The sequence below is a fragment of the Eleutherodactylus coqui genome, chromosome 6 (assembly GCF_035609145.1).
Source record: "Eleutherodactylus coqui strain aEleCoq1 chromosome 6, aEleCoq1.hap1, whole genome shotgun sequence".
NCBI classification, from domain to species: domain Eukaryota; kingdom Metazoa; phylum Chordata; class Amphibia; order Anura; family Eleutherodactylidae; genus Eleutherodactylus; species Eleutherodactylus coqui.
Window position 1 is genome coordinate 20,126,460 of NC_089842.1, and position 26,972 is coordinate 20,153,431.

General features: G+C 43.5%; 1 protein-coding gene across 1 annotated transcript in view; it reads left to right on the top strand.

The window, feature by feature from the left end:
• LOC136633501 (collagen alpha-5(IV) chain-like) overlaps positions 1-26,972 on the top strand; it is a 191,095-nt gene that overhangs the window by 97,203 nt on the left and 66,920 nt on the right. The window contains exons 24-37 of the mRNA XM_066609262.1: positions 3,187-3,228; positions 3,329-3,388; positions 4,933-4,974; positions 5,075-5,134; positions 6,673-6,714; positions 6,815-6,874; positions 8,405-8,446; positions 8,547-8,606; positions 20,563-20,604; positions 20,705-20,764; positions 22,302-22,343; positions 22,444-22,503; positions 25,090-25,131; positions 25,232-25,291. Coding sequence (XP_066465359.1) covers positions 3,187-3,228; positions 3,329-3,388; positions 4,933-4,974; positions 5,075-5,134; positions 6,673-6,714; positions 6,815-6,874; positions 8,405-8,446; positions 8,547-8,606; positions 20,563-20,604; positions 20,705-20,764; positions 22,302-22,343; positions 22,444-22,503; positions 25,090-25,131; positions 25,232-25,291 — 714 coding nt within the window. The remainder of the gene's footprint in view (positions 1-3,186; positions 3,229-3,328; positions 3,389-4,932; positions 4,975-5,074; positions 5,135-6,672; positions 6,715-6,814; positions 6,875-8,404; positions 8,447-8,546; positions 8,607-20,562; positions 20,605-20,704; positions 20,765-22,301; positions 22,344-22,443; positions 22,504-25,089; positions 25,132-25,231; positions 25,292-26,972) is intronic.

Genomic DNA, 26,972 nt, shown 5'->3' on the forward strand with positions numbered 1-26,972 from the left:
GCATGCAGTGTGGGCCGAAGCCCACCTGCATTAAGCACGACATTACTACCTCAGCTGTGTTGGGCAATGGAATGGGATATTTTTGTGTATCGCCGGTGGGTTCCAGGGAGCCACCCATGCTGTCGGTCGACAGGGACTTCACAATAGGGAGTTGTACCTGCCTGTGTCTATGAATTAAAAAGCCCGGTCTGACTGGGGCATGCAGAGACACCTTGACAGAATGAATAGTGTGTGGCACATAGGTTCCCCATTGCTATGCCCACATGTGCAGCTCCTGATGGCGGTGGCACAGGATTCTATTTCTCATTGCTTCTGTACAGCATTGTGGGCTATCGCCCCGCCCCTTTTAAAGAGGGTCGCTGCCTAGCCGTGCCAACCCTCTGCAGTGTGTGCCTGCGGTTCCTCGTCATGGCAGACACACTTCTAAATAGACATGAGGGTGGTGTGGCATGAGGGCAGCTGAAGGCTGCGCAGGGACACTTTGGTGTGCGCTGTGGGGGGGGGGGGGGGTTGGGCAGCATGTAACCCAGGAGAAGTGGCAGCGGAGTGTCATGCAGGCAGTGATTGTGCTTTGTTGGAGGTAGTGTGGTGCTTAGCAAAGGTATGCCATGCTAATGAGGGCTTTTCAGAAGTAAAAGTTTTTGGGAGGGGGGGCCCACTCTTGCCGCTATTGTGGCTTAATAGTGGGACCTGTGAACTTGAGATGCAGCCCAACATGTAGCCCCTCGCCTGCCCTATCCGTTGCTGTGTCGTTCCCATCACTTTCTTGAATTGCCCAGATTTTCACACAAGGAAACCTTAGCGAGCATCGGCGAAATACAAAAATGCTCGGGTCGCCCATTGACTTCAATGGGGTTCGTTACTCGAAACGAACCCTCGAGCATCGCGAAAAGTTCGTCCCGAGTAACGAGCATCCGAGCATTTTGGTGCTCGCTCATCTCTAATCAGTATGTATAATCAATTTTCAATCCTTTTTAAAGCAGCACTTCATTGAAAACATACTAAACAATGCAACCTCTTTCAATATTCCCTTTTTAATTGATACAGGTGAAATACCTGGAATACCAGGAACACCAGGAACTGGCGGCATAATTTCCCCAGGAATTAGTGAGTATGCTATAAATTTGGAGTTTAATAAAGATATGGCACAGAAGCAAAAAGAGTTAAGATTACTTATTGATTCCTTTTTTGATTGACCCATAATTATTTTTGTCTTGAGTGTGATTTTTTTTTTGTCATAGATCTGGTACTGCCATGGGCTCCCATGTCTGTGGCCAGCTATGTCAATTTTTTTTTACAAATTGGGAGAGTGTTTTTAATCTTCGAAAGCTATAGGTAGACTTGGTACTCTGGCATTAATATATTCATGATGCATTTATTTTATGGGGTGGAGCTAAAGATCAAATGGATTTTTTTTGGAAGAATTAAAGGGGTTGTCCCGCGCCGAAACGTTTTTTTTAATTTTCAATAGCCCCCCCGTTCGGCGCGAGACAAACCCGATGCAGGGGTTTAAAAAAAAAAACGGATAGTACTCACCCGAATCCCCGCGCTCCGGTGACTTCTTACTTACCTTGCGAAGATGGCCGCCGGGATCTTCACCCACGGTGGACCGCAGGTCTTCTTCCATGGTGCACCGTGGGCTCTGTGCGTTCCATTGCCGATTCTAGCCTCCTGATTGGCTGGAATCGGCACACATGACGGGGCAGAGTACGAGGAGCAGCTCTCCGGCACGAGCGGCCCCATTCAGAAGGGAGAAGACTGGACTGCGCAAGCGCGTCTAATCGGGAGATTAGACGCTGAAATTAGACGGCACCATGGAGACGAGGACGCTAGCAACGGAGCAGGTAAGTGAATAACTTCTGTTTGGCTCATATTTAATGCACGATGTATATTACAAAGTGCATTAATATGGCCATACAGAAGTGTATACCCCCACTTGCTTTCGCGGGACAACCCCTTTAAGTTTTAGTAATCATAATTAAAGATTTGTTGCCCATATCAGTTAAGATAGGGTTGAATATTTAAATATAGAGATCAAAGAAATCGGCTCTGGATTGGAGTTTAACAGATTTTGAATCCAATAACTAGACAGGGATATATATTGTTCCATACCTACCACCTGCTGAGTTTGTTCTTAAACCTGACACTTAGACTATGTACAAATTTGAAAAAATGCTTAAACTAAGAACGAGACACTTGAAGCCAAAGTTGTGGATTTAACAAGGAATTTTTGGAAAGGAATACCTGGAGGATGTTTTGAGCCTGTCCTTTGCTAAAGATTAAATATTAGATAAAGCCAAATTTCTTAGATATGATAGAGTAAGAGGTGGTAATAGTAATAATGGGGAGGTAGCCAAGTTGGTTTTACATTATAGTGTGAAACATACACAGATTAGGCGGATTGCAGTTAGATATTGGCATTTAGTGTGCGAGGATAAAACATTTGGAGTCCTTTATTACCCCATTATGGCACAAACATTTTAACGAAAGCTCCAAATTTAGTTTTTTTTTTTTAGAAAAGTGTCTGCTGTTAAAAGAAATGGAGTCAAAATCAGTTTAAAAACTTGGTTGTCTTTTTAAAGTTTTTTTTAGATGTGGGTCATGTAGAAATCGAATATATTTTTAGTGATTGCCTTACACAGTAGAACAAATCTTCCCATGTGCAGCAAGTATTCAACTTTTGAGAAAAATATGCATGGTCAATGTGAACATTTAAATTAAAATGGTAATATTTTCATGCTCAGAGCAATGGCTGTGAGCGTCTCTGACAATTTTCAGACAAGTAGAAGACTACTTCCAAATAGAGATGAGCGAGCATACTCGCTAAGGCAAACTACTTGAGCGAGTAGTGCCTTATTCAAGTACCTGCACACTCATCTCTAAAGATTCGGCTGCCAGCGCTGGTGAGCGGCGAGTTGTGGAAGTGATCAGGGAGGAGCGGGGAGGAGAGAGTCAGAGAGAGATCTCCCCTCCATTCCACCCCGCTCTCCGCCCCACTCCCCACCCCCCTGCCGGTAGCCGAATCTTTAGAGACAAGCGGGCAGGAACTCGAATAAGGCACTACTCGCTCGAGTAGTTTGCCTTAGCGAGTATACTCGCTCATCTCTACTCCTAAATGTAAAAAAATGGATTCTTTTGAATTAAAAGTAAATGCTATTCTAACATTTTTTTAAATGTTAATTGCAGGTGGAATACCTGGAATAAATGGAGCAATTCAAGGAGGAATCAGTATGTATAATCAATTTTCAATCCTTTTTAAAGCAGCACTTCATTGAAAACATACTAAACAATGCAACCTTTTTCAATATTCCCTTTTTAATTGATACAGGTGAAATACCTGGAATACCAGGAACACCAGGAACTGGCGGCATAATTTACCCAGGAATTAGTGAGTATGCTATAAATTTGGAGTTTAATAAAGATATGGCACAGAAGCCAAAAGAGTTTAGATTACTTATTGATTCCTTTTTTGATTGACCCATAATTATTTTTGTCTTGAGTGTGAATTTTTTTTGTCATAGATCTGGTACTGCCATGGGCTCCCATGTCTGTGGCCAGCTATGTCAATTTTTTTTTACAAATTGCAAGAGTGTTTTTAATCTTCGAAAGCTATAGGTAGACTTGGTACTCTGGCATTAGTATATTGATGATGCATTTATTTTATAGGGTGGAGCTAAAGATCAAATGGATTTTTTTTGGAAGAATTACCTTTTAGTAATCATAATTAAAGATTTGTTGCCCATATCAGTTAAGATAGGGTTGAATATTTAAATATAGAGATCAAAGAAATCGGTTCTGGATTGGAGTTTAACAGATTTTGAATCCAATAACTAGACAGGGATATATATTGTTCCATACCTACCACCTGCTGAGTTTGTTCTTAAACCTGACACTTAGACTATGTAAAAATTTGAAAAAATGCTTAAACTAAGAACGAGACACTTGAAGCCAAAGTTGTGGATTTAACAAGGAATTTTTGGAAAGGAATACCTGGAGGATGTTTTGAGCCTGTCCTTTGCTAAAGATTAAATATTAGATAAAGCCAAATTTCTTAGATATGATAGAGTAAGAGGTGGTAATAGTAATAATGGGGAGGTAGCCAAGTTGGTTTTACATTATAGTGTGAAACATACACAGATTAGGCGGATTGCAGTTAGATATTGGCATTTAGTGTGCGAGGATAAAACATTTGGAGTCCTTTATTACCCCATTATGGCACAAACATTTTAACGAAAGCTCCAAATTTAGTTTTTTTTTTTTAGAAAAGTGTCTGCTGTTAAAAGAAATGGAGTCAAAATCAGTTTAAAAACTTGGTTGTCTTTTTAAAGTTTTTTTTAGATGTGGGTCATGTAGAAATCGAATATATTTTTAGTGATTGCCTTACACAGTAGAACAAATCTTCCCATGTGCAGCAAGTATTCAACTTTTGAGAAAAATATGCATGGTCAATGTGAACATTTAAATTAAAATGGTAATATTTTCATGCTCAGAGCAATGGCTGTGAGCGTCTCTGACAATTTTCAGACAAGTAGAAGACTACTTCCAAATAGAGATGAGCGAGCATACTCGCTAAGGCAAACTACTTGTGCGAGTAGTGCCTTATTCGAGTACCTGCCTGCTCATCTCTAAAGATTCGGCTGCTGGCGCAGGTGAGCCATGAGTTGCGGGAGTGAGCAGGCAGGAGAGGAGGGGAGAGAGTCAGAGAGAGATCTCCCCTCCGTACCACCCCGCTCTCCCCTGTCGCTCCCCGCCCCCCTGCCGGCAGCCGAATCTTTAGAGATGAGCGGGCAGGTACTCGAATAAGGCACTACTCGCTCAAGTATTTTGCCTTAGCGAGTATGCTCGCTCATCTCTACTCCTAAACGTAAAAAAATGGATTCTTTTGAATTAAAAATAAATGCTATTCTAACATTTTTTAAATGTTAATTGCAGGTGAAATACCTGGAATAAATGGAGGAATTGAAGGAGGAATCAGTATGTATAATCGATTTTCAATCCTTTTTAAAGCAGCATTTCATTCAAAACATACTGAGCAAAGCAACCTTTTTCAATATGCCCTTTTTAATTGATACAGGTGAAATACCTGGAATAGCAGGAACACCAGGGACTGGCGGCATAATTTCACCAGGATATGGTGAGTATGCTATTAATTTGGAGTTTAATAAAGATATGGCACAGAAGCAAAATGAGTTTAGATCACTCCTAATTCATGCTAGATTGACCCATAATTATTTTTGTCTTGAGTGTGATTTTTTTTTGTCATAGATCTGGTACTGCCATGGGCTCCCATGTCTGTGGCCAACTATGTCAATTTTTTTTACAAATTAGGAGAGTGTTTTTAATCTTCGAAAGCTAGAGGTAGACTTGGTACTCTGGCATTAATACATTGATGAGGTAATTATTTTATGGGGTGGAGCTAAAGATCAAATGGATTTGTTTTTGGAAGAATTAAGTTTTAGTAATCATAATTAAAGATTTGTTGCCCATATCAGTTAAGATAGGGTTGAATATTTAAATATAGAGATCAAAGAAATCGGCTCTGGATTGGAGTTTAACAGATTTTGAATCCAATAACTAGACAGGGATATATATTGTTCCATACCTACCACCTGCTGAGTTTTTTCTTAAACCTGACACTTAGACTATGTAAAAATTTGAAAAATGCTTAAACTAAGAACGAGACACTTGAAACCAAAGTTGCGGATTTAACAAGGAATTTTTTGAAAAGTAGTACCTGGAGGATGTTTTGAGCCTGTCCTTTGCTAAAGATTAAATACTAGATAAAGCCAAATTTCTTAGATAAGATAGAGTAAGAGGTGGTAATAGTAATAATGGGGAGGTAGCCAAGTTGGTTTTACATTATAGTGTGAAACATACACAGATTAGGCGGATTGCAGATAGATATTGGCATTTAGTGTGCGATGATAAAACATTTGGAGTCCTTTATTACCCCATTATAGCACGAACATTTTAACGAAAGCTCCAAATTTAATTTTTCTTAGAAAAGTCTCTGCAGTTACAAGAAATGGAGTCAAAATCAGTTTTAAAACTTTGTTGTCTTTTTAAAGTCTTTTTTAGATGTGGGTCATGTAGAGATCAAAGATATTCTGAGTGATTGCCTTACACAGTAGAACAAATCTTCCCATGTGTAGCAAGTATTCAACTTTTGAGAAAAATATGCATGGTCAATGTGAACATTTAAATTAAAATGGTAATATTTTCATGCTCAGAGTAATGGCTGTGAGCATCTCTGACAATTTTCAGACAAGTAGAAGACTACCCCCAAATAGAGATGAGCGAGCATACTCGCTAAGGCAAACTACTTGAGCGAGTAGTGCCTTATTCAAGTACCTGCCCACTCATCTCTAAAGATTCGGCTGCCAGCGCTGGTGAGCGGTGAGTTGTGGAAGTGATCAGGGAGGAGCAGGGAGGAGAGAGTCAGAGAGAGAACTCCCCTCCATTCCACCCCGCTCTCCGCCCCACTCCCCGCCCCCCTGCCGGCAGCCGAATCTTTAGAGACAAGCGGGCAGGAACTCGAATAAGGCACTACTCGCTCGAGTAGTTTGCCTTAGCGAGTATACTCGCTCATCTCTACTCCTAAATGTAAAAAAATGGATTCTTTTGAATTAAAAATAAATGCTATTCCAACATTTTTTTAAATGTTAATTGCAGGTGGAATACCTGGAATAAATGGAGCAATTCAAGGAGGAATCAGTATGTATAATCAATTTTCAATCCTTTTTAAAGCAGCACTTCATTGAAAACATACTAAACAATGCAACCTTTTTCAATATTCCCTTTTTAATTGATACAGGTGAAATACCTGGAATACCAGGAACACCAGGAACTGGCGGCATAATTTACCCAGGAATTAGTGAGTATGCTATAAATTTGGAGTTTAATAAAGATATGGCACAGAAGCCAAAAGAGTTTAGATTACTTATTGATTCCTTTTTTGATTGACCCATAATTATTTTTGTCTTGAGTGTGAATTTTTTTTGTCAAAGATCTGGTACTGCCATGGGCTCCCATGTCTGTGGCCAGCTATGTCAATTTTTTTTTACAAATTGGGAGAGTGTTTTTAATCTTCGAAAGCTATAGGTAGACTTGGTACTCTGGCATTAATATATTGATGATGCATTTATTTTATGGGGTGGAGCTAAAGATTAAATGGATTTTTTTTGGAAGAATTAAGTTTTAGTAATCATAATTAAAGATTTGTGTCCCATATCAGTTAAGATAGGGTTGAATATTTAAATATAGAGATCAAAGAAATCGGCTCTGGATTGGAGTTTAACAGATTTTGAATCCAATAACTAGACAGGGATATATATTGTTCCATACCTACCACCTGCTGAGTTTGTTCTTAAACCTGACACTTAGACTATGTAAAAATTTGAAAAATGCTTAAACTAAGAACGAGACACTTGAAACCAAAGTTGTGGATTTAACAAGGAATTTTTTGAAAAGTAGTACCTGGAGGATGTTTTGAACCTGTCCTTTGCTAAAGATTAAATATTAGATAAAGCCAAATTTCTTAGATAGGATAGAGTAAGAGGTGGTAATAGTAATAATGGGGAGGTAGCCAAGTTGGTTTTACATTATAGTGTGAAACATACACAGATTAAACGGATTGCCGATAGATATTGGCATTTAGTGTGCGAGGATAAAACATTTGGAGTCCTTTAATACCCCATTATGGCACAAACATTTTAACGAAAGCTCCAAATTTAGTTTTTTTTTTAGAAAAGTGTCTGCTGTTAAAAGAAATGGAGTCAAAATCAGTTTTAAAACTTGGTTGTCTTTTTAAAGTTTTTTTTAGATGTGGGTCATGTAGAAATCGAATATATTTTTAGTGATTGCCTTACACAGTAGAACAAATCTTCCCATGTGCAGCAAGTATTCAACTTTTGAGAAAAATATGCATGGTCAATGTGAACATTTAAATTAAAATGGTAATATTTTCATGCTCAGAGCAATGGCTATGAGCGTCTCTGACAATTTTCAGACAAGTTGAAGACTACTTCCAAATAGAGATGAGCGAGCATACTCGCTAAGGCAAACTACTTGAGCGAGTAGTGCCTTATTCAAGTACCTGCACACTCATCTCTAAAGATTCGGCTGCCAGCGCTGGTGAGCGGTGAGTTGTGGAAGTGATCAGGGAGGAGCGGGGAGGAGAGAGTCAGAGAGAGATCTCCCCTCCATTCCACCCCGCTCTCCGCCCCCCTGCCGGCAGCCGAATCTTTAGAGACAAGCGGGCAGGAACTCGAATAAGGCACTACTCGCTCGAGTAGTTTGCCTTAGCGAGTATACTCACTCATCTCTACTCCTAAATGTAAAAAAATGGATTCTTTTGAATTAAAAATAATTGCTATTCTAACATTTTTTTAAATGTTAATTGCAGGTGGAATACCTGGAATAAATGGAGCAATTCAAGGAGGAATCAGTATGTATAATCAATTTTCAATCCTTTTTAAAGCAGCACTTCATTGAAAACATACTAAACAATGCAACCTTTTTCAATATTCCCTTTTTAATTGATACAGGTGAAATACCTGGAATGCCAGGAACACCAGGAACTGGCGGCATAATTTACCCAGGAATTAGTGAGTATGCTATAAATTTGGAGTTTAATAAAGATATGGCACAGAAGCTAAAAGAGTTTAGATTACTTATTGATTCCTTTTTTGACTGACCCATAATTATTTTTGTCTTGAGTGTGTATTTTTTTTGTCATAGATCTGGTACTGCCATGGGCTCCCATGTCTGTGGCCAGCTATGTCAATTTTTTTTTACAAATTGGGAGAGTGTTTTTAATCTTCGAAAGCTATAGGTAGACTTGGTACTCTGGCATTAATATATTGATGATGCATTTATTTTATGGGGTGGAGCTAAAGATCAAATGGATTTTTTTGGGAAGAATTAAAGGGATTGTCCCGCGCCGAAACGTTTTTTTTAATTTTCAATAGCCCCCCCGTTCGGCGCGAGACAAACCCGATGCAGGGGTTTAAAAAAAAAAACGGATAGTACTTACCCGAATCCCCGCGCTCCGGTGACTTCTTACTTACCTTGCGAAGATGGCCGCCGGGATCTTCACCCACGGTGGACCGCAGGTCTTTTCCCATGGTGCACCGTGGGCTCTGTGCGTTCCATTGCCGATTCCAGCCTCCTGATTGGCTGGAATCGGCACACATGACGGGGCGGAGTACGAGGAGCAGCTCTCCGGCATGAGCGGCCCCATTCAGAAGGGAGAAGACCGGACTGCGCAAGCGCGTCTAATCGGGAGATTAGACGCTGAAATTAGACGGCACCATGGAGACGAGGACGCTAGCAACGGAGCAGGTAAGTGAATAACTTCTGTTTGGCTCATATTTAATGCACGATGTATATTACAAAGTGCATTAATATGGCCATACAGAAGTGTATACCCCCACTTGCTTTCGCGGGACAACCCCTTTAAGTTTTAGTAATCATAATTAAAGATTTGTTGCCCATATCAGTTAAGATAGGGTTGAATATTTAAATATAGAGATCAAAGAAATCGGCTCTGGATTGGAGTTTAACAGATTTTGAATCCAATAACTAGACAGGGATATATATTGTTCCATACCTACCACCTGCTGAGTTTGTTCTTAAACCTGACACTTAGACTATGTAAAAATTTGAAAAATGCTTAAACTAAGAACGAGACACTTGAAGCCAAAGTTGTGGATTTAACAAGGAATTTTTTGAAAAGTAGTACCTGGAGGATGTTTTGAACCTGTCCTTTGCTAAAGATTAAATATTAGATAAAGCCAAATTTCTTAGATAGGATAGAGTAAGAGGTGGTAATAGTAATAATGGGGAGGCAGCCAAGTTGGTTTTACATTATAGTGTGAAACATACGCAGATTAGGCGGATTGCAGTTAGATATTGGCATTTAGTGTGCGAGGATAAAACATTTGGAGTCCTTTATTACCCCATTATGGCACAAACATTTTAACGAAAGCTCCAAATTTAGGTTTTTTTTTTAGAAAAGTGTCTGCTGTTAAAATAAATGGAGTCAAAATCAGTTTTAAAACTTGGTTGTCTTTTTAAAGTTTTTTTTAGATGTGGGTCATGTAGAAATCGAATATATTTTTAGTGATTGCCTTACACAGTAGAACAAATCTTCCCATGTGCAGCAAGTATTCAACTTTTGAGAAAAATATGCATGGTCAATGTGAACATTTAAATTAAAATGGTAATATTTTCATGCTCAGAGCAATGGCTGTGAGCGTCTCTGACAATTTTCAGACAAGTAGAAGACTACTTCCAAATAGAGATGAGCGAGCATACTCGCTAAGGCAAACTACTTGAGCGAGTAGTGCCTTATTCAAGTACCTGCACACTCATCTCTAAAGATTCGGCTGCCAGCGCTGGTGAGCGGTGAGTTGTGGAAGTGATCAGGGAGGAGCGGGGAGGAGAGAGTCAGAGAGAGATCTCCCCTCCATTCCACCCCACTCTCCGCCCCACTCCCCGCCCCCCTGCCGGCAGCCGAATCTTTAGAGACAAGCAGGCAGGAACTCGAATAAGGCACTACTCGCTCAAGTAGTTTGCCTTAGCGAGTATACTCACTCATCTCTACTCCTAAATGTAAAAAAATGGATTCTTTTGAATTAAAAATAAATGCTATTCTAACATTTTTTTAAATGTTAATTGCAGGTGGAATACCTGGAATAAATGGAGCAATTCAAGGAGGAATCAGTATTAGAGATGAGCGAACGTACTCGTCCGAGCTTGATATTCGTGCGAATATTACGGTGTTCGGGATGCTCGTTACTCGTAACGAGTACCACGCGGTGTTCCGGTTACTTTCAGTTTCCTCTCTGAGACGTTAGCACGCTTTTCTGGCCAATTGAAAGACAGGGAAGGCATTACAACTTCCCCCTGTGACGTTCAAGCCCTATACCACCCCCCTGCTGTGAGTGGCTGGGGTGATCAGATGTCACCCGAGTATAAAAGTCGGCCCCTCCCGCGGCTCGGCTCAGATGCCGTGTGAGTTAGTGAGGGAAAGTGCTGTTCTATTGGAGTTGCTGTAGGGAGAGTGTTTGTAGTGAGTGTAGGCTTCAAGAACCCCAACTGTCCTTCTTAGGGCCACATCTACGTGTGTGCAGGCTGCTGAGCATTGCACCCGGTATTAGGGACAGAAGTGGTGCTTAGGCAGGGAGAGTGTTAGGAGTGAGTGTAGCCTTCAAGAACCTCAACGGTCCTTTCTAGGGCCAAATTTAACCGTGTGCAGTACTGTGCTGGCTGCTGTTAGCAGTGTTGCATTTTTTTTCTTTCTAAAAATCGTCTGTGCAGAGCATTGCACCCTCCATTGATACTACAGGGACAGAATTGTGTAGGCAGGGCCACAACACAGTTATTGTTCATTGAATATACGCAGTGGGGCCTTCCCTTTGCAAAAAAGCGAAAAAATTATATTTGGCCTGCCTGTGTCAGTCCTAAGGTCTCCGTGTACGTGTGTGCTGCGTGGAGAACGTACAAAAATCAGACGCAACCAGCTACGGTTTACTGCAGGCTTGCGCCATTGTCTTTCCTGACTGGCAAATACCTGCTCTGCCAGAGTTAATAACTCTGCTACACTAAAGTTGTGTGACACTTTTTCAGGGCCACACCACAGTTATTAAACGTATTGTTCATTGAATATACGCAGTGGGGCCTTCCCTTTGCAAAAAAGCGAAAAAATTATATTTGGCCTGCCTGTGTCAGTCCTAAGGTCTCCGTGTACGTGTGTGCTGCGTGGAGAACGTACAAAAATCAGACGCAACCAGCTACGGTTTACTGCAGGCTTGCGCCATTGTCTTTCCTGACTGGCAAATACCTGCTCTCCCAGAGTTAATAACTCTGCTACACTAAAGTTGTGTGACACTTTTTCAGGGCCACACCACAGTTATTAAACGTATTGTTCATTGAATATACGCAGTGGGGCCTTCCCTTTGCAAAAAAGCGAAAAAATTATATTTGGCCTGCCTGTGTCAGTCCTAAGGTCTCCGTGTACGTGTGTGCTGCGTGGAGAACGTACAAAAATCAGACGCAACCAGCTACGGTTTACTGCAGGCTTGCGCCATTGTCTTTCCTGACTGGCAAATACCTGCTCTGCCAGAGTTAATAACTCTGCTACACTAAAGTTGTGTGACACTTTTTCAGGGCCACACCACAGTTATTAAACGTATTATTCATTGAATATACGCAGTGGGGCCTTCCCTTTGCAAAAAAGCGAAAAAATTATATTTGGCCTGCCTGTGTCAGTCCTAAGGTCTCCGTGTACGTGTGTGCTGCGTGGAGAACGTACAAAAATCAGACGCAACCAGCTACGGTTTACTGCAGGCTTGCGCCATTGTCTTTCCTGACTGGCAAATACCTGCTCTGCCAGAGTTAATAACTCTGCTACACTAAAGTTGTGTGACACTTTTTCAGGGCCACACCACAGTTATTAAACGTATTGTTCATTGAATATACGCAGTGGGGCCTTCCCTTTGCAAAAAAGCGAAAAAATTATATTTGGCCTGCCTGTGTCAGTCCTAAGGTCTCCGTGTACGTGTGTGCTGCGTGGAGAACGTACAAAAATCAGACGCAACCAGCTACGGTTTACTGCAGGCTTGCGCCATTGTCTTTCCTGACTGGCAAATACCTGCTCTGCCAGAGTTAATAACTCTGCTACACTAAAGTTGTGTGACACTTTTTCAGGGCCACACCACAGTTATTAAACGTATTGTTCATTGAATATACGCAGTGGGGCCTTCCCTTTGCAAAAAAGCGAAAAAATTATATTTGGCCTGCAGGCTTGCGCCAATTTATTTCCTGCCTGGGAAATCAAATCACTGGTAATACAGCATGCTGAGGGGTAGGGGTAGGCCTAGAGGACGTGGACGCGGCCGAGGACGCGGAGGGCCAAGTGAGGGTGTGGGCACAGGCCGAGCTCCTGATCCAGGTGTGTCGCAGCCGACTGCTGCGCGATTAGGAGAGAGGCACGTTTCTGGCGTCCCCACATTCATCGCCCAATTAATGGGTCCACGCGGGAGACCTTTATTAGAAAATGAGCAGTGTGAGCAGGTCCTGTCCTGGATGGCAGAAAGTGCTTCGAGCAACCTATCGTCCAGCCACAGTTCTGCGCCGTCCACTGCTGCAAATCCGAATCCTCTGTCTGCTGCTCCTCCTTCCTCCCAGCCTCCTCACTCCACTACAATGACACATGCTCAGGAGCGGGAACACTCCCAGGAACTTTTCTCGGGCCCCTGCTCAGATTGGGCAGCAGTGGTTCCTCTACCACCAGAGGAGTTTATCGTCACTGATGCCCAACCATTGGAAAGTTCCCGCGGTCCAGGGGATGAGGCTGGGGACTTACGGCAACTGTCTCAAGACCTTTCAGTGGGTGAGGAGGACGATGACAATGAGACACAGTTGTCTTGCAGTGAGGTAGTAGTAAGGGCAGTAAGTCCGAGGGAGCAGCGCACAGAGGATTCGGAGGAAGAGCAGCAGGACGATGAGGTGACTGACCCCACCTGGTGTGCAACGCCTTCACAGGACAGGTCTTCAGAGGGGGAGGCACGGGCAGCAGCAGGGCAGGTTGCAAGAGGCAGTGCGGTGGCCAGGGGTAGAGGCAGGGCCAGACCGAATAATCCACCAAGTGTTTCCCAAAGCGCCCCCTCGCGCCATGCCACCCTGCGGAGGCCGAGGTGCTCTAAGGTCTGGCAGTTTTTCACCGAGACGCCTGACGACCGACGAACAGTGGTGTGCAACCTTTGTCGCGCCAAGATCAGCCGGGGAGCCACCACCAACAGCCTGACCACCACCAGCATGCGCAGACATATGATGGCCAAGCACCCCACAAAGTGGGACGAAGGCCGTTCACCGCCTCCGGTTTGCACCGCTGCCTCTCCCCCTGTGCCCCAACCTGCCACTGAGATCCAACCCCCCTCTCAGGACACAGGCACGACCGTCTCATGGCCTGCACCCACACCCTCACCTCCGCTGTCCTCGGCCCCATCCAGCAATGTCTCGCACCGCACAGTCCAGCCGTCGCTAGCGCAACTGTTGGAGCGCAAACGCAAGTACGCCGCCACGCACCCGCACGCTCAATCGTTAACCGTCCACATAGCCAAATTTATCAGCCTTGAGATGCTGCCATATAGGGTTGTGGAAACGGAGTCCTTCAAAGCTATGATGACGGCGGCGGCCCCGCGCTGCTCAGTTCCCAGTCGCCACTACTTTTCCCGATGTGCCGTCCCAGCCCTGCACGACCACGTCTCCCGCAACATTGTACGCGCCCTCACCAATGCGGTTAGTGGCAAGGTCCACTTAACTACGGACACGTGGACAAGCACAGGCGGGCAGGGCCACTACATCTCCCTGACGGCACATTGGGTGAATTTAGTGGAGGCTGGGACAGAGTCAGAGCCTGGGACCGCTCACGTCCTACCCACCCCCAGAATTGCGGGCCCCAGCTCGGTGGTGGTATGTTCGGCGGTGTATGCTTCTTCCACTAAAGCACCCTCCTCCTCCTCCTCAACCTCTGTCTTGCAATCTAGATGTGTCAGCAGCAGCAGCACGTCGCCAGCAGTCGGTGTCGCGCGGCGTGGCAGCACAGCGGTGGGCAAGCGTCAGCAGGCCGTGCTGAAACTACTCAGCTTAGGAGATAGGAGGCACACGGCCCACGAACTGCTGCAGGGTCTGACAGAGCAGACCGACCGTTGGTTTGCGCCGCTGAGCCTCCAACCGGGCATGGTCGTGTGTGACAACGGCCGTAACCTGGTGGCGGCTCTGCAGCTCGGCAGCCTCACGCACGTGCCATGCCTGGCCCACGTCTTTAATTTGGTGGTTCAGCGCTTTCTGAAAAGCTACCCACGCTTGTCAGACCTGCTCGTAAAGGTGCGCCGCCTCTGCGCACATTTCCGCAAGTCCCACACGGACGCTGCCACCCTGCGCACCCTGCAACATCGGTTTAATCTGCCAGTGCACCGACTGCTGTGCGACGTGCCCACACGGTGGAACTCTACGCTCCACATGTTGGCTAGGCTCTATGAGCAGCGTAGAGCTATAGTGGAATACCAACTCCAACATGGGCGGCGCAGTGGGAGTCAGCCTCCTCAATTCTTTTCAGAAGAGTGGGCCTGGTTGGCAGACATCTGCCAGGTCCTTCGAAACTTTGAGCAGTCTATCCAGGTGGTGAGCGGCGATGCTGCAATCATTAGCGTCACCATTCCTCTGCTATGCATCTTGAGAACTTCCCTGCAAACCATAAAGGCAGCCGCTTTGTGCTCGGAAGCAGAGCCGGGGGAAGACAGTATGTCGCTGGATAGTCAGAGCACCCTCCTGTCTATATCTCAGCGCGTTCAGGAGGAGGAGGAGGAGCATGAGGAGAATGAGGAGGAGGGGGAAGAGACAGCTTGGCCCACTGCTGACGGTACCCATGCTGCTTGCCTGTCATCATTTCAGCGTGTATGGCCTGAGGAGGAGGAGGAGGATCCTGAAAGTGATCTTCCTAGTGCGGACAGCCATGTGTTGCGTACAGGTACCCTGGCACACATGGCTGACTTCATGTTAGGATGCCTTTCTCGTGACCCTCGCATTCAACGCATTCTGGCCACTACGGATTACTGGGTGTACACACTGCTCGACCCACGCTATAAGGAGAACCTTCCCACTCTCATTCCCGAAGAGGAAAGGGGTTCGAGAGTGTTGCTATACCACAGGACCCTGGCGGACAAGCTGATGGTAAAATCCCCATCCGACAGCGGTAGTGGCAGAAGGCGCAGTTCCGAGGGCCAGGTAGCAGGGGAGGTGCGTAGATCGAGCAGCATGTACAGCCCAGGCAGTGCAACAGTCTTTAAGGGCCTGGCCAGCTTTATGGCTCCCCAGCAAGACTGTGTCACCGCTCCCCAGTCAAGGCTGAGTCGGCGGGTGCACTGTAAAAGGATGGTGAGGGAGTACGTAGCCGATCGCACGACCATCCTCGGTGACGCCTCTGCCCCCTACAACTACTGGGTGTCGAAGCTGGACACCCTGGCCTGAACTAGCGCTGTATGCCCTGGAGGTGCTTGCTTGTCCTGCGGCTAGCGTCTTGTCGGAGAGGGTGTTTAGTGCGGCTGGGGGAATCATCACAGATAAGCGTACCCGCCTGTCAACCGACAGTGCCGACAGGCTAACACTCATCAAGATGAACAAAGCCTGGATTTCCCCAGACTTCTCTTCTCCACCAGCGGACAGCAGCGATACGTAAGCAATACGTAGGCTGCACCCGCGGATGGAAGCTACGTTCTCTCTCACCATCCAAAACGGGGACATTTCTGCTTCATCAATCTGTGTCTAATATTCCTCCTCCTCCTCCTGCTCCTCCTCCTGAAACCTCACGTAATCACGCTGAACGGGCAATTTTTCTTAGGGCCACAAGGCTCACTCATAATTTTTCTAAACAATTTTTATATGTTTCAATGCTCTTAAAAGCGTTGAAACTTTAACTTGAACCAATTTTTCGTTAAACTGGGCTGCCTCCAGGCCTAGTTACCACTTAAGCCACATTAACCAAAGCGATTAATGGGTTTCACCTGCCCTCTTGGTTGGCCATGGCCAATTTTTTTGATGTACATTAGTACTGTTGATTCGGCAATTTTTGTGGGCCCTCGCCTACAGTGTAATCAAATGAATTTTTAGCCCACCTGCATTACAGCTGACGTTACATCCGCTGTGTTGGGCAATGCAATGTGATATTTCTGTGTACCGCCGGTGGCTTCCTGGCACCCACCCATGCTGTGGGTCCACAGGGAATTATAAATGCATCTGATTCCACTTGTAAAGAACCCCAGTCAGACTGGGGCATGCAGTGTGGGCCGAAGCCCACCTGCATTAAGCACGACATTACTACCTCAGCTGTGTTGGGCAATGCAATGGGATATTTTTGTGTACCGCCGGTGGGTTCCAGGGAGCCACCCATGCTGTAGGTGCACACGGAGTTTAACCTACATGTGTCCACTTGTAAAGAACCCCAGTCAGACTGGGGCATGCAGTGTGGGCCGAAGCCCACCTGCATTAAGCACGACATTACTACCTCAGCTGTGTTGGGCAATGGAATGGGATATTTTTGTGTATCGCCGGTGGGTTCCAGGGAGCCACCCATGCTGTCGGTCGACAGGGACTTCACAATAGGGAGTTGTACCTGCCTGTGTCTATGAATTAAAAAGCCCGGTCTGACTGGGGCATGCAGAGAAACCTTGACAGAATGAATAGTGTGTGGCACATAGGTTCCCCATTGCTATGCCCACATGTGCAGCTCCTGATGGCGGTGGCACAGGATTCTATTTCTCATTGCTTCTGTACAGCATTGTGGGCTATCGCCCCACCCCTTTTAAAGAGGGTCGCTGCCTAGCCGTGCCAACCCTCTGCAGTGTGTGCCTGCGGTTCCTCGTCATGGCAGACACACTTCTAAATAGACATGAGGGTGGTGTGGCATGAGGGCAGCTGAAGGCTGCGCAGGGACACTTTGGTGTGCGCTGTGGGGGGGGGGGGGGTTGGGCAGCATGTAACCCAGGAGAAGTGGCAGCGGAGTGTCATGCAGGCAGTGATTGTGCTTTGTTGGAGGTAGTGTGGTGCTTAGCAAAGGTATGCCATGCTAATGAGGGCTTTTCAGAAGTAAAAGTTTTTGGGAGGGGGGGCCCACTCTTGCCGCTATTGTGGCTTAATAGTGGGACCTGTGAACTTGAGATGCAGCCCAACATGTAGCCCCTCGCCTGCCCTATCCGTTGCTGTGTCGTTCCCATCACTTTCTTGAATTGCCCAGATTTTCACACAAGGAAACCTTAGCGAGCATCGGCGAAATACAAAAATGCTCGGGTCGCCCATTGACTTCAATGGGGTTCGTTACTCGAAACGAACCCTCGAGCATCGCGAAAAGTTCGTCCCGAGTAACGAGCATCCGAGCATTTTGGTGCTCGCTCATCTCTAATCAGTATGTATAATCAATTTTCAATCCTTTTTAAAGCAGCACTTCATTGAAAACATACTAAACAATGCAACCTCTTTCAATATTCCCTTTTTAATTGATACAGGTGAAATACCTGGAATACCAGGAACACCAGGAACTGGCGGCATAATTTCCCCAGGAATTAGTGAGTATGCTATAAATTTGGAGTTTAATAAAGATATGGCACAGAAGCAAAAAGAGTTAAGATTACTTATTGATTCCTTTTTTGATTGACCCATAATTATTTTTGTCTTGAGTGTGATTTTTTTTTGTCATAGATCTGGTACTGCCATGGGCTCCCATGTCTGTGGCCAGCTATGTAAATTTTTTTTTACAAATTGGGAGAGTGTTTTTAATCTTCGAAAGCTATAGGTAGACTTGGTACTCTGGCATTAATATATTGATGATGCATTTATTTTATGGGGTGGAGCTAAAGATCAAATGGATTTTTTTTGGAAGAATTAAAGGGGTTGTCCCGCGCCGAAACGTTTTTTTTTAATTTTCAATAGCCCCCCCGTTCGGCGCGAGACAAACCCGATGCAGGGGTTTAAAAAAAAAAACGGATAGTACTCACCCGAATCCCCGCGCTCCGGTGACTTCTTACTTACCTTGCGAAGATGGCCGCCGGGATCTTCACCCACGGTGGACCGCAGGTCTTCTTCCATGGTGCACCGTGGGCTCTGTGCGTTCCATTGCCGATTCTAGCCTCCTGATTGGCTGGAATCGGCACACATGACGGGGCAGAGTACGAGGAGCAGCTCTCCGGCACGAGCGGCCCCATTCAGAAGGGAGAAGACTGGACTGCGCAAGCGCGTCTAATCGGGAGATTAGACGCTGAAATTAGACGGCACCATGGAGACGAGGACGCTAGCAACGGAGCAGGTAAGTGAATAACTTCTGTTTGGCTCATATTTAATGCACGATGTATATTACAAAGTGCATTAATATGGCCATACAGAAGTGTATACCCCCACTTGCTTTCGCGGGACAACCCCTTTAAGTTTTAGTAATCATAATTAAAGATTTCCCCAGGAATTAGTGAGTATGCTATAAATTTGGAGTTTAATAAAGATATGGCACAGAAGCCAAAAGAGTTTAGATTACTTATTGATTCCTTTTTTGATTGACCCATAATTATTTTTGTCTTGAGTGTGAATTTTTTTTGTCATAGATCTGGTACTGCCATGGGCTCCCATGTCTGTGGCCAGCTATGTCAATTTTTTTTTACAAATTGCAAGAGTGTTTTTAATCTTCGAAAGCTATAGGTAGACTTGGTACTCTGGCATTAGTATATTGATGATGCATTTATTTTATAGGGTGGAGCTAAAGATCAAATGGATTTTTTTTGGAAGAATTACCTTTTAGTAATCATAATTAAAGATTTGTTGCCCATATCAGTTAAGATAGGGTTGAATATTTAAATATAGAGATCAAAGAAATCGGTTCTGGATTGGAGTTTAACAGATTTTGAATCCAATAACTAGACAGGGATATATATTGTTCCATACCTACCACCTGCTGAGTTTGTTCTTAAACCTGACACTTAGACTATGTAAAAATTTGAAAAAATGCTTAAACTAAGAACGAGACACTTGAAGCCAAAGTTGTGGATTTAACAAGGAATTTTTGGAAAGGAATACCTGGAGGATGTTTTGAGCCTGTCCTTTGCTAAAGATTAAATATTAGATAAAGCCAAATTTCTTAGATATGATAGAGTAAGAGGTGGTAATAGTAATAATGGGGAGGTAGCCAAGTTGGTTTTACATTATAGTGTGAAACATACACAGATTAGGCGGATTGCAGTTAGATATTGGCATTTAGTGTGCGAGGATAAAACATTTGGAGTCCTTTATTACCCCATTATGGCACAAACATTTTAACGAAAGCTCCAAATTTAGTTTTTTTTTTTTAGAAAAGTGTCTGCTGTTAAAAGAAATGGAGTCAAAATCAGTTTAAAAACTTGGTTGTCTTTTTAAAGTTTTTTTTAGATGTGGGTCATGTAGAAATCGAATATATTTTTAGTGATTGCCTTACACAGTAGAACAAATCTTCCCATGTGCAGCAAGTATTCAACTTTTGAGAAAAATATGCATGGTCAATGTGAACATTTAAATTAAAATGGTAATATTTTCATGCTCAGAGCAATGGCTGTGAGCGTCTCTGACAATTTTCAGACAAGTAGAAGACTACTTCCAAATAGAGATGAGCGAGCATACTCGCTAAGGCAAACTACTTGTGCGAGTAGTGCCTTATTCGAGTACCTGCCTGCTCATCTCTAAAGATTCGGCTGCTGGCGCAGGTGAGCCATGAGTTGCGGGAGTGAGCAGGCAGGAGAGGAGGGGAGAGAGTCAGAGAGAGATCTCCCCTCCGTACCACCCCGCTCTCCCCTGTCGCTCCCCGCCCCCCTGCCGGCAGCTGAATCTTTAGAGATGAGCGGGCAGGTACTCGAATAAGGCACTACTCGCTCAAGTATTTTGCCTTAGCGAGTATGCTCGCTCATCTCTACTCCTAAACGTAAAAAAATGGATTCTTTTGAATTAAAAATAAATGCTATTCTAACATTTTTTAAATGTTAATTGCAGGTGAAATACCTGGAATAAATGGAGGAATTGAAGGAGGAATCAGTATGTATAATCGATTTTCAATCCTTTTTAAAGCAGCATTTCATTCAAAACATACTGAGCAAAGCAACCTTTTTCAATATGCCCTTTTTAATTGATACAGGTGAAATACCTGGAATAGCAGGAACACCAGGGACTGGCGGCATAATTTCACCAGGATATGGTGAGTATGCTATTAATTTGGAGTTTAATAAAGATATGGCACAGAAGCAAAATGAGTTTAGATCACTCCTAATTCATGTTAGATTGACCCATAATTATTTTTGTCTTGAGTGTGATTTTTTTTTGTCATAGATCTGGTACTGCCATGGGCTCCCATGTCTGTGGCCAACTATGTCAATTTTTTTTACAAATTAGGAGAGTGTTTTTATCTTCGAAAGCTAGAGGTAGACTTGGTACTCTGGCATTAATACATTGATGAGGTAATTATTTTATGGGGTGGAGCTAAAGATCAAATGGATTTGTTTTTGGAAGAATTAAGTTTTAGTAATCATAATTAAAGATTTGTTGCCCATATCAGTTAAGATAGGGTTGAATATTTAAATATAGAGATCAAAGAAATCGGCTCTGGATTGGAGTTTAACAGATTTTGAATCCAATAACTAGACAGGGATATATATTGTTCCATACCTACCACCTGCTGAGTTTTTTCTTAAACCTGACACTTAGACTATGTAAAAATTTGAAAAATGCTTAAACTAAGAACGAGACACTTGAAACCAAAGTTGCGGATTTAACAAGGAATTTTTTGAAAAGTAGTACCTGGAGGATGTTTTGAGCCTGTCCTTTGCTAAAGATTAAATACTAGATAAAGCCAAATTTCTTAGATAAGATAGAGTAAGAGGTGGTAATAGTAATAATGGGGAGGTAGCCAAGTTGGTTTTACATTATAGTGTGAAACATACACAGATTAGGCGGATTGCAGATAGATATTGGCATTTAGTGTGCGATGATAAAACATTTGGAGTCCTTTATTACCCCATTATAGCACGAACATTTTAACGAAAGCTCCAAATTTAATTTTTCTTAGAAAAGTCTCTGCAGTTACAAGAAATGGAGTCAAAATCAGTTTTAAAACTTTGTTGTCTTTTTAAAGTCTTTTTTAGATGTGGGTCATGTAGAGATCAAAGATATTCTGAGTGATTGCCTTACACAGTAGAACAAATCTTCCCATGTGTAGCAAGTATTCAACTTTTGAGAAAAATATGCATGGTCAATGTGAACATTTAAATTAAAATGGTAATATTTTCATGCTCAGAGTAATGGCTGTGAGCATCTCTGACAATTTTCAGACAAGTAGAAGACTACTCCCAAATAGAGATGAGCGAGCATACTCGCTAAGGCAAACTACTTGAGCGAGTAGTGCCTTATTCAAGTACCTGCCCACTCATCTCTAAACATTCGGCTGCCAGCGCTGGTGAGCGGTGAGTTGTGGAAGTGATCAGGGAGGAGCAGGGAGGAGAGAGTCAGAGAGAGAACTCCCCTCCATTCCACCCCGCTCTCCGCCCCACTCCCCGCCCCCCTGCCGGCAGCCGAATCTTTAGAGACAAGCGGGCAGGAACTCGAATAAGGCACTACTCGCTCGAGTAGTTTGCCTTAGCGAGTATACTCGCTCATCTCTACTCCTAAATGTAAAAAAATGGATTCTTTTGAATTAAAAATAAATGCTATTCTAACATTTTTTTAAATGTTAATTGCAGGTGGAATACCTGGAATAAATGGAGCAATTCAAGGAGGAATCAGTATGTATAATCAATTTTCAATCCTTTTTAAAGCAGCACTTCATTGAAAACATACTAAACAATGCAACCTTTTTCAATATTCCCTTTTTAATTGATACAGGTGAAATACCTGGAATACCAGGAACACCAGGAACTGGCGGCATAATTTACCCAGGAATTAGTGAGTATGCTATAAATTTGGAGTTTAATAAAGATATGGCACAGAAGCAAAAAGAGTTTAGATTACTTATTGATTCCTTTTTTGATTGACCCATAATTATTTTTGTCTTGAGTGTGAATTTTTTTTGGTCATAGATCTGGTACTGCCATGGGCTCCCATGTCTGTGGCCAGCTATGTCAATTTTTTTTTACAAATCGGGAGAGTGTTTTTAATCTTCGAAAGCTATAGGTAGACTTGGTACTCTGGCATTAATATATTGATGATGCATTTATTTTATGGGGTGGAGCTAAAGATCAAATGGATTTTTTTTGGAAGAATTAAGTTTTAGTAATCATAATTAAAGATTTGTTGCCCATATCAGTTAAGATTGGGTTGAATATTTAAATATAGAGATCAAAGAAATCGGCTCTGGATTGGAGTTTAACAGATTTTGAATCCAATAACTAGACAGGGATATATATTGTTCCATACCTACCACCTGCTGAGTTTGTTCTTAAACCTGACACTTAGACTATGTAAAAATTTGAAAAAATGCTTAAACTAAGAACGAGACACTTGAAGCCAAAGTTGTGGATTTAACAAGGAATTTTTTGAAAAGTAGTACCTGGAGGATGTTTTGAACCTGTCCTTTGCTAAAGATTAAATATTAGATAAAGCCAAATTTCTTAGATAGGATAGAGTAAGAGGTGGTAATAGTAATAATGGGGAGGTAGCCAAGTTGGTTTTACATTATAGTGTGAAACATACACAGATTAGGCGGATTGCAGTTAGATATTGGCATTTAGGGCTCAGTCACACGGGCGTTTATTGCCGCGATTTGCGCATGCGCATGCGTCCGGCGATTTTTTAAAACCATTGCTTTGCAATGGTATCGGACACATGAGCGCTTTTTATGCGCTCGTCCGATAAATTAGAGAACAGAAATCGCAGATCGCACCTATCTGCGATCTGCGATTCCTGTTCTCTTCTCTATATGCGCTCAATGGGGCCGGCGGCAGCAGCGCCGACCCCAATGAGAATATATAGAAGACAAATCATTCTTCTCTGCCACAGCTGGAACAGCTGTGGCAGAGAAGAACGATGTTTGCCCATTGAATTCAATGGAGCGGCAATACAGCCGCTCCATTGAAAGCAATGGGCTGCCGGCGTGCGCGGGGTTAATTGTCGGGAAGGGGTTAAATATATAACCCCTTTCCTGCAATGCATCCTGAAAAGTGAAAAAATTAAAAAAAGGATGTACTCACCTGCTCCCGGCAGCCTGAGATCCCCGCGACCGTCCTGCAGTGCGTGTGATGGGGGTGTGACTCAGGTTTGCCCCTGATTGGCTCAGCCTGAGCCAATCAGAGGCTGATCTCAGTTACACCCATTCATGAATTCATGAATGGGTGTGACTGAGACTTGCTTCTGATTGGCTCAGCGCTGAGCCAATCAGGGGCAAGCCTGAGTCACACCCCCTTCACACCCACTGCAGGCCGGCCGCCGGGATCTCCAGCTGTCGGAAGCAGGTAAGTACATAAATTTTTTTTATTTTTTCACTTTCCAGGATGCATTGCAGGAAAGGGGTTATATATTTAACCCCTTCCCGACAATTCATCCCACACTCGCCCGCAGCGCTTGCATTCAATGGAGCCGCTGTATTGCCGTCTCCATTGAATGCAATGCGCTGGACAGCTCCGGCCCGTTTCTAATGAAACGCGGCTAGGAGCAGATTTTCGGGCGATTTTTGGGCCGATTTTTCGGCGCCGGTCACGCGATTTGCGCATGCGCATCCGTCATGCGATGCGCAAATCGCGTGAAAAAACGCCCGTGTGACTAAGGCCTGAGTGTGCGAGGATAAAACATTTGGAGTCCTTTATTACCCCATTATGGCACAAACATTTTAACGAAAGCTCCAAATTTAGTTTTTTTTTTTTAGAAAAGTGTCTGCTGTTAAAAGAAATGGAGTCGAAATCAGTTTTAAAACTTGGTTGTCTTTTTAAAGTTTTTTTTAGATGTGGGTCATGTAGAAATCGAATATATTTTTAGTGATTGCCTTACACAGTAGAACAAATCTTCCCATGTACAGCAAGTATTCAACTTTGTGAGAAAATATGCATGGTCAATGTGAACATTTGAATTTAAAGTAATCATATTTTAATGTTCAGAGCAATGGCTACGAGTGTCTCTGACAATTTTCATTCAAGTAGAAGACTACTCCTAAATAGAGATGAGCGAGCATACTCGCTAAGGCAAACTACTTGTGCGAGTAGTGCCTTATTCGAGTACCTGCCCGCTCATCTCTAAAGATTCGGCTGCTGGCGCAGGTGAGCCATGAGTTGCGGGAGTGAGCAGGCAGGAGAGGAGGGGAGAGAGTCAGAGAGAGATCTCCCCTCCGTACCACCCCGCTCTCCCCTGTCGCTCCCCGCCCCCCTGCCGGCAGCCGAATCTTTAGAGATGAGCGGGCAGGTACTCGAATAAGGCACTACTCGCTCAAGTATTTTGCCTTAGCGAGTATGCTCGCTCATCTCTACTCCTAAACGTAAAAAAATGGATTCTTTTGAATTAAAAATAAATGCTATTCTAACATTTTTTAAATGTTAATTGCAGGTGAAATACCTGGAATAAATGGAGGAATTGAAGGAGGAATCAGTATGTATAATCGATTTTCAATCCTTTTTAAAGCAGCATTTCATTCAAAACATACTGAGCAAAGCAACCTTTTTCAATATGCCCTTTTTAATTGATACAGGTGAAATACCTGGAATAGCAGGAACACCAGGGACTGGCGGCATAATTTCACCAGGATATGGTGAGTATGCTATTAATTTGGAGTTTAATAAAGATATGGCACAGAAGCAAAATGAGTTTAGATTACTCCTAATTCATGTTAGATTGACCCATAATTATTTTTGTCTTGAGTGTGATTTTTTTTTGGTCATAGATCTGGTACTGCCATGGGCTTCCATGTCTGTGGCCAACTATGTCAATTTTTTTTTACAAATTGGGAGAGTGTTTTTAATCCTCGAAAGCTAGAGGTAGACTTGGTACTCTGGCATTAATACATTGATGAGGTAATTATTTTATGGGGTGGAGCTAAAGATCAAATGGATTTGTTTTTGGAAGAATTAAGTTTTAGTGATCATAATTAAAGATTTGTTGCCCATATCAGTTAAGATAGGGTTGAATATTTAAATATAGAGATCAAAGAAATCGGCTCTGGATTGGAGTTTAACAGATTTTGAATCCAATAACTAGACAGGGATATATATTGTTCCATACCTACCACCTGCTGAGTTTTTTCTTAAACCTGACACTTAGGCCTCCTTCCCACGAACGGATTTCCGCCGCGTAATTCGCGGCGAAAATCCGCTGCGTTGCACGCAGCTATTAGGTTCTATTGAACCTAATAGCTCCATGCTCACGATGCGTAATTCCACCGCGGAATTACGCACCGCGATTTCTCCCGTCCTCACCCGCAGCATGCTCTATTTTCTGCGGGTGAGGACGGGCTGTACGCACTGACGGCTTCCATTGCAGTCAATGGAAGCCGTCCATTCACGCTATCTCCCGCTGTAACCAGCGGGAGATAGCGTGAAAAAACGCTTTCCCGCCCACCGCCGAGCGTCATATGACGCCAAATGACGCGGTCCGGCCGCGTCACGTGACACGGCTGGTGACGCGAGAGCGGTGGGCGGTGACGAGCGGTGACGAGCGGTGGTGGGCGGGGAAGCGATTTCACGCTATCTCCCGCAGGTAAGTATAGGGGCTCTGGGGGGCGCCGTGACGGGCTTCACAGCGGAATATTACGCTGCGGAGCCCGTCACGCTCGTGGGAAGGAGGCCTTAGACTATGTAAAAATTTGAAAAATGCTTAAACTAAGAACGAGACACTTGAAACCAAAGTTGCGGATTTAACAAGGAATTTTTTGAAAAGTAGTACCTGGAGGATGTTTTGAGCCTGTCCTTTGCTAAAGATTAAATACTAGATAAAGCCAAATTTCTTAGATAAGATAGAGTAAGAGATCGTAATAGTAATAATGGGAAGGTAGCCAAGTTGGTTTTACATTATAGTGTGAAACATACACAGATTAGGCGGATTGCAGATAGATATTGGCATTTAGTGTGCGATGATAAAACATTTGGAGTCCTTTATTACCCCATTATAGCACGAACATTTTAACGAAAGCTCCAAATTTAATTTTTCTTAGAAAAGTCTCTGCAGTTACAAGAAATGGATTCAAAATCAGTTTTAAAACTTCGTTGTCTTTTTAAAGTCTTTTTTAGATGTGGGTCATGTAGAGATCAAAGATATTCTGAGTGATTGCCTTACACAGTAGAACAAATCTTCCCATGTGCAGCAAGTATTCAACTTTTGAGAAAAATATGCATGGTCAATGTGAACATTTAAATTAAAATGGTAATATTTTCATGCTCAGAGTAATGGCTGTGAGCATCTCTGACAATTTTCAGACAAGTAGAAGACTACTCCCA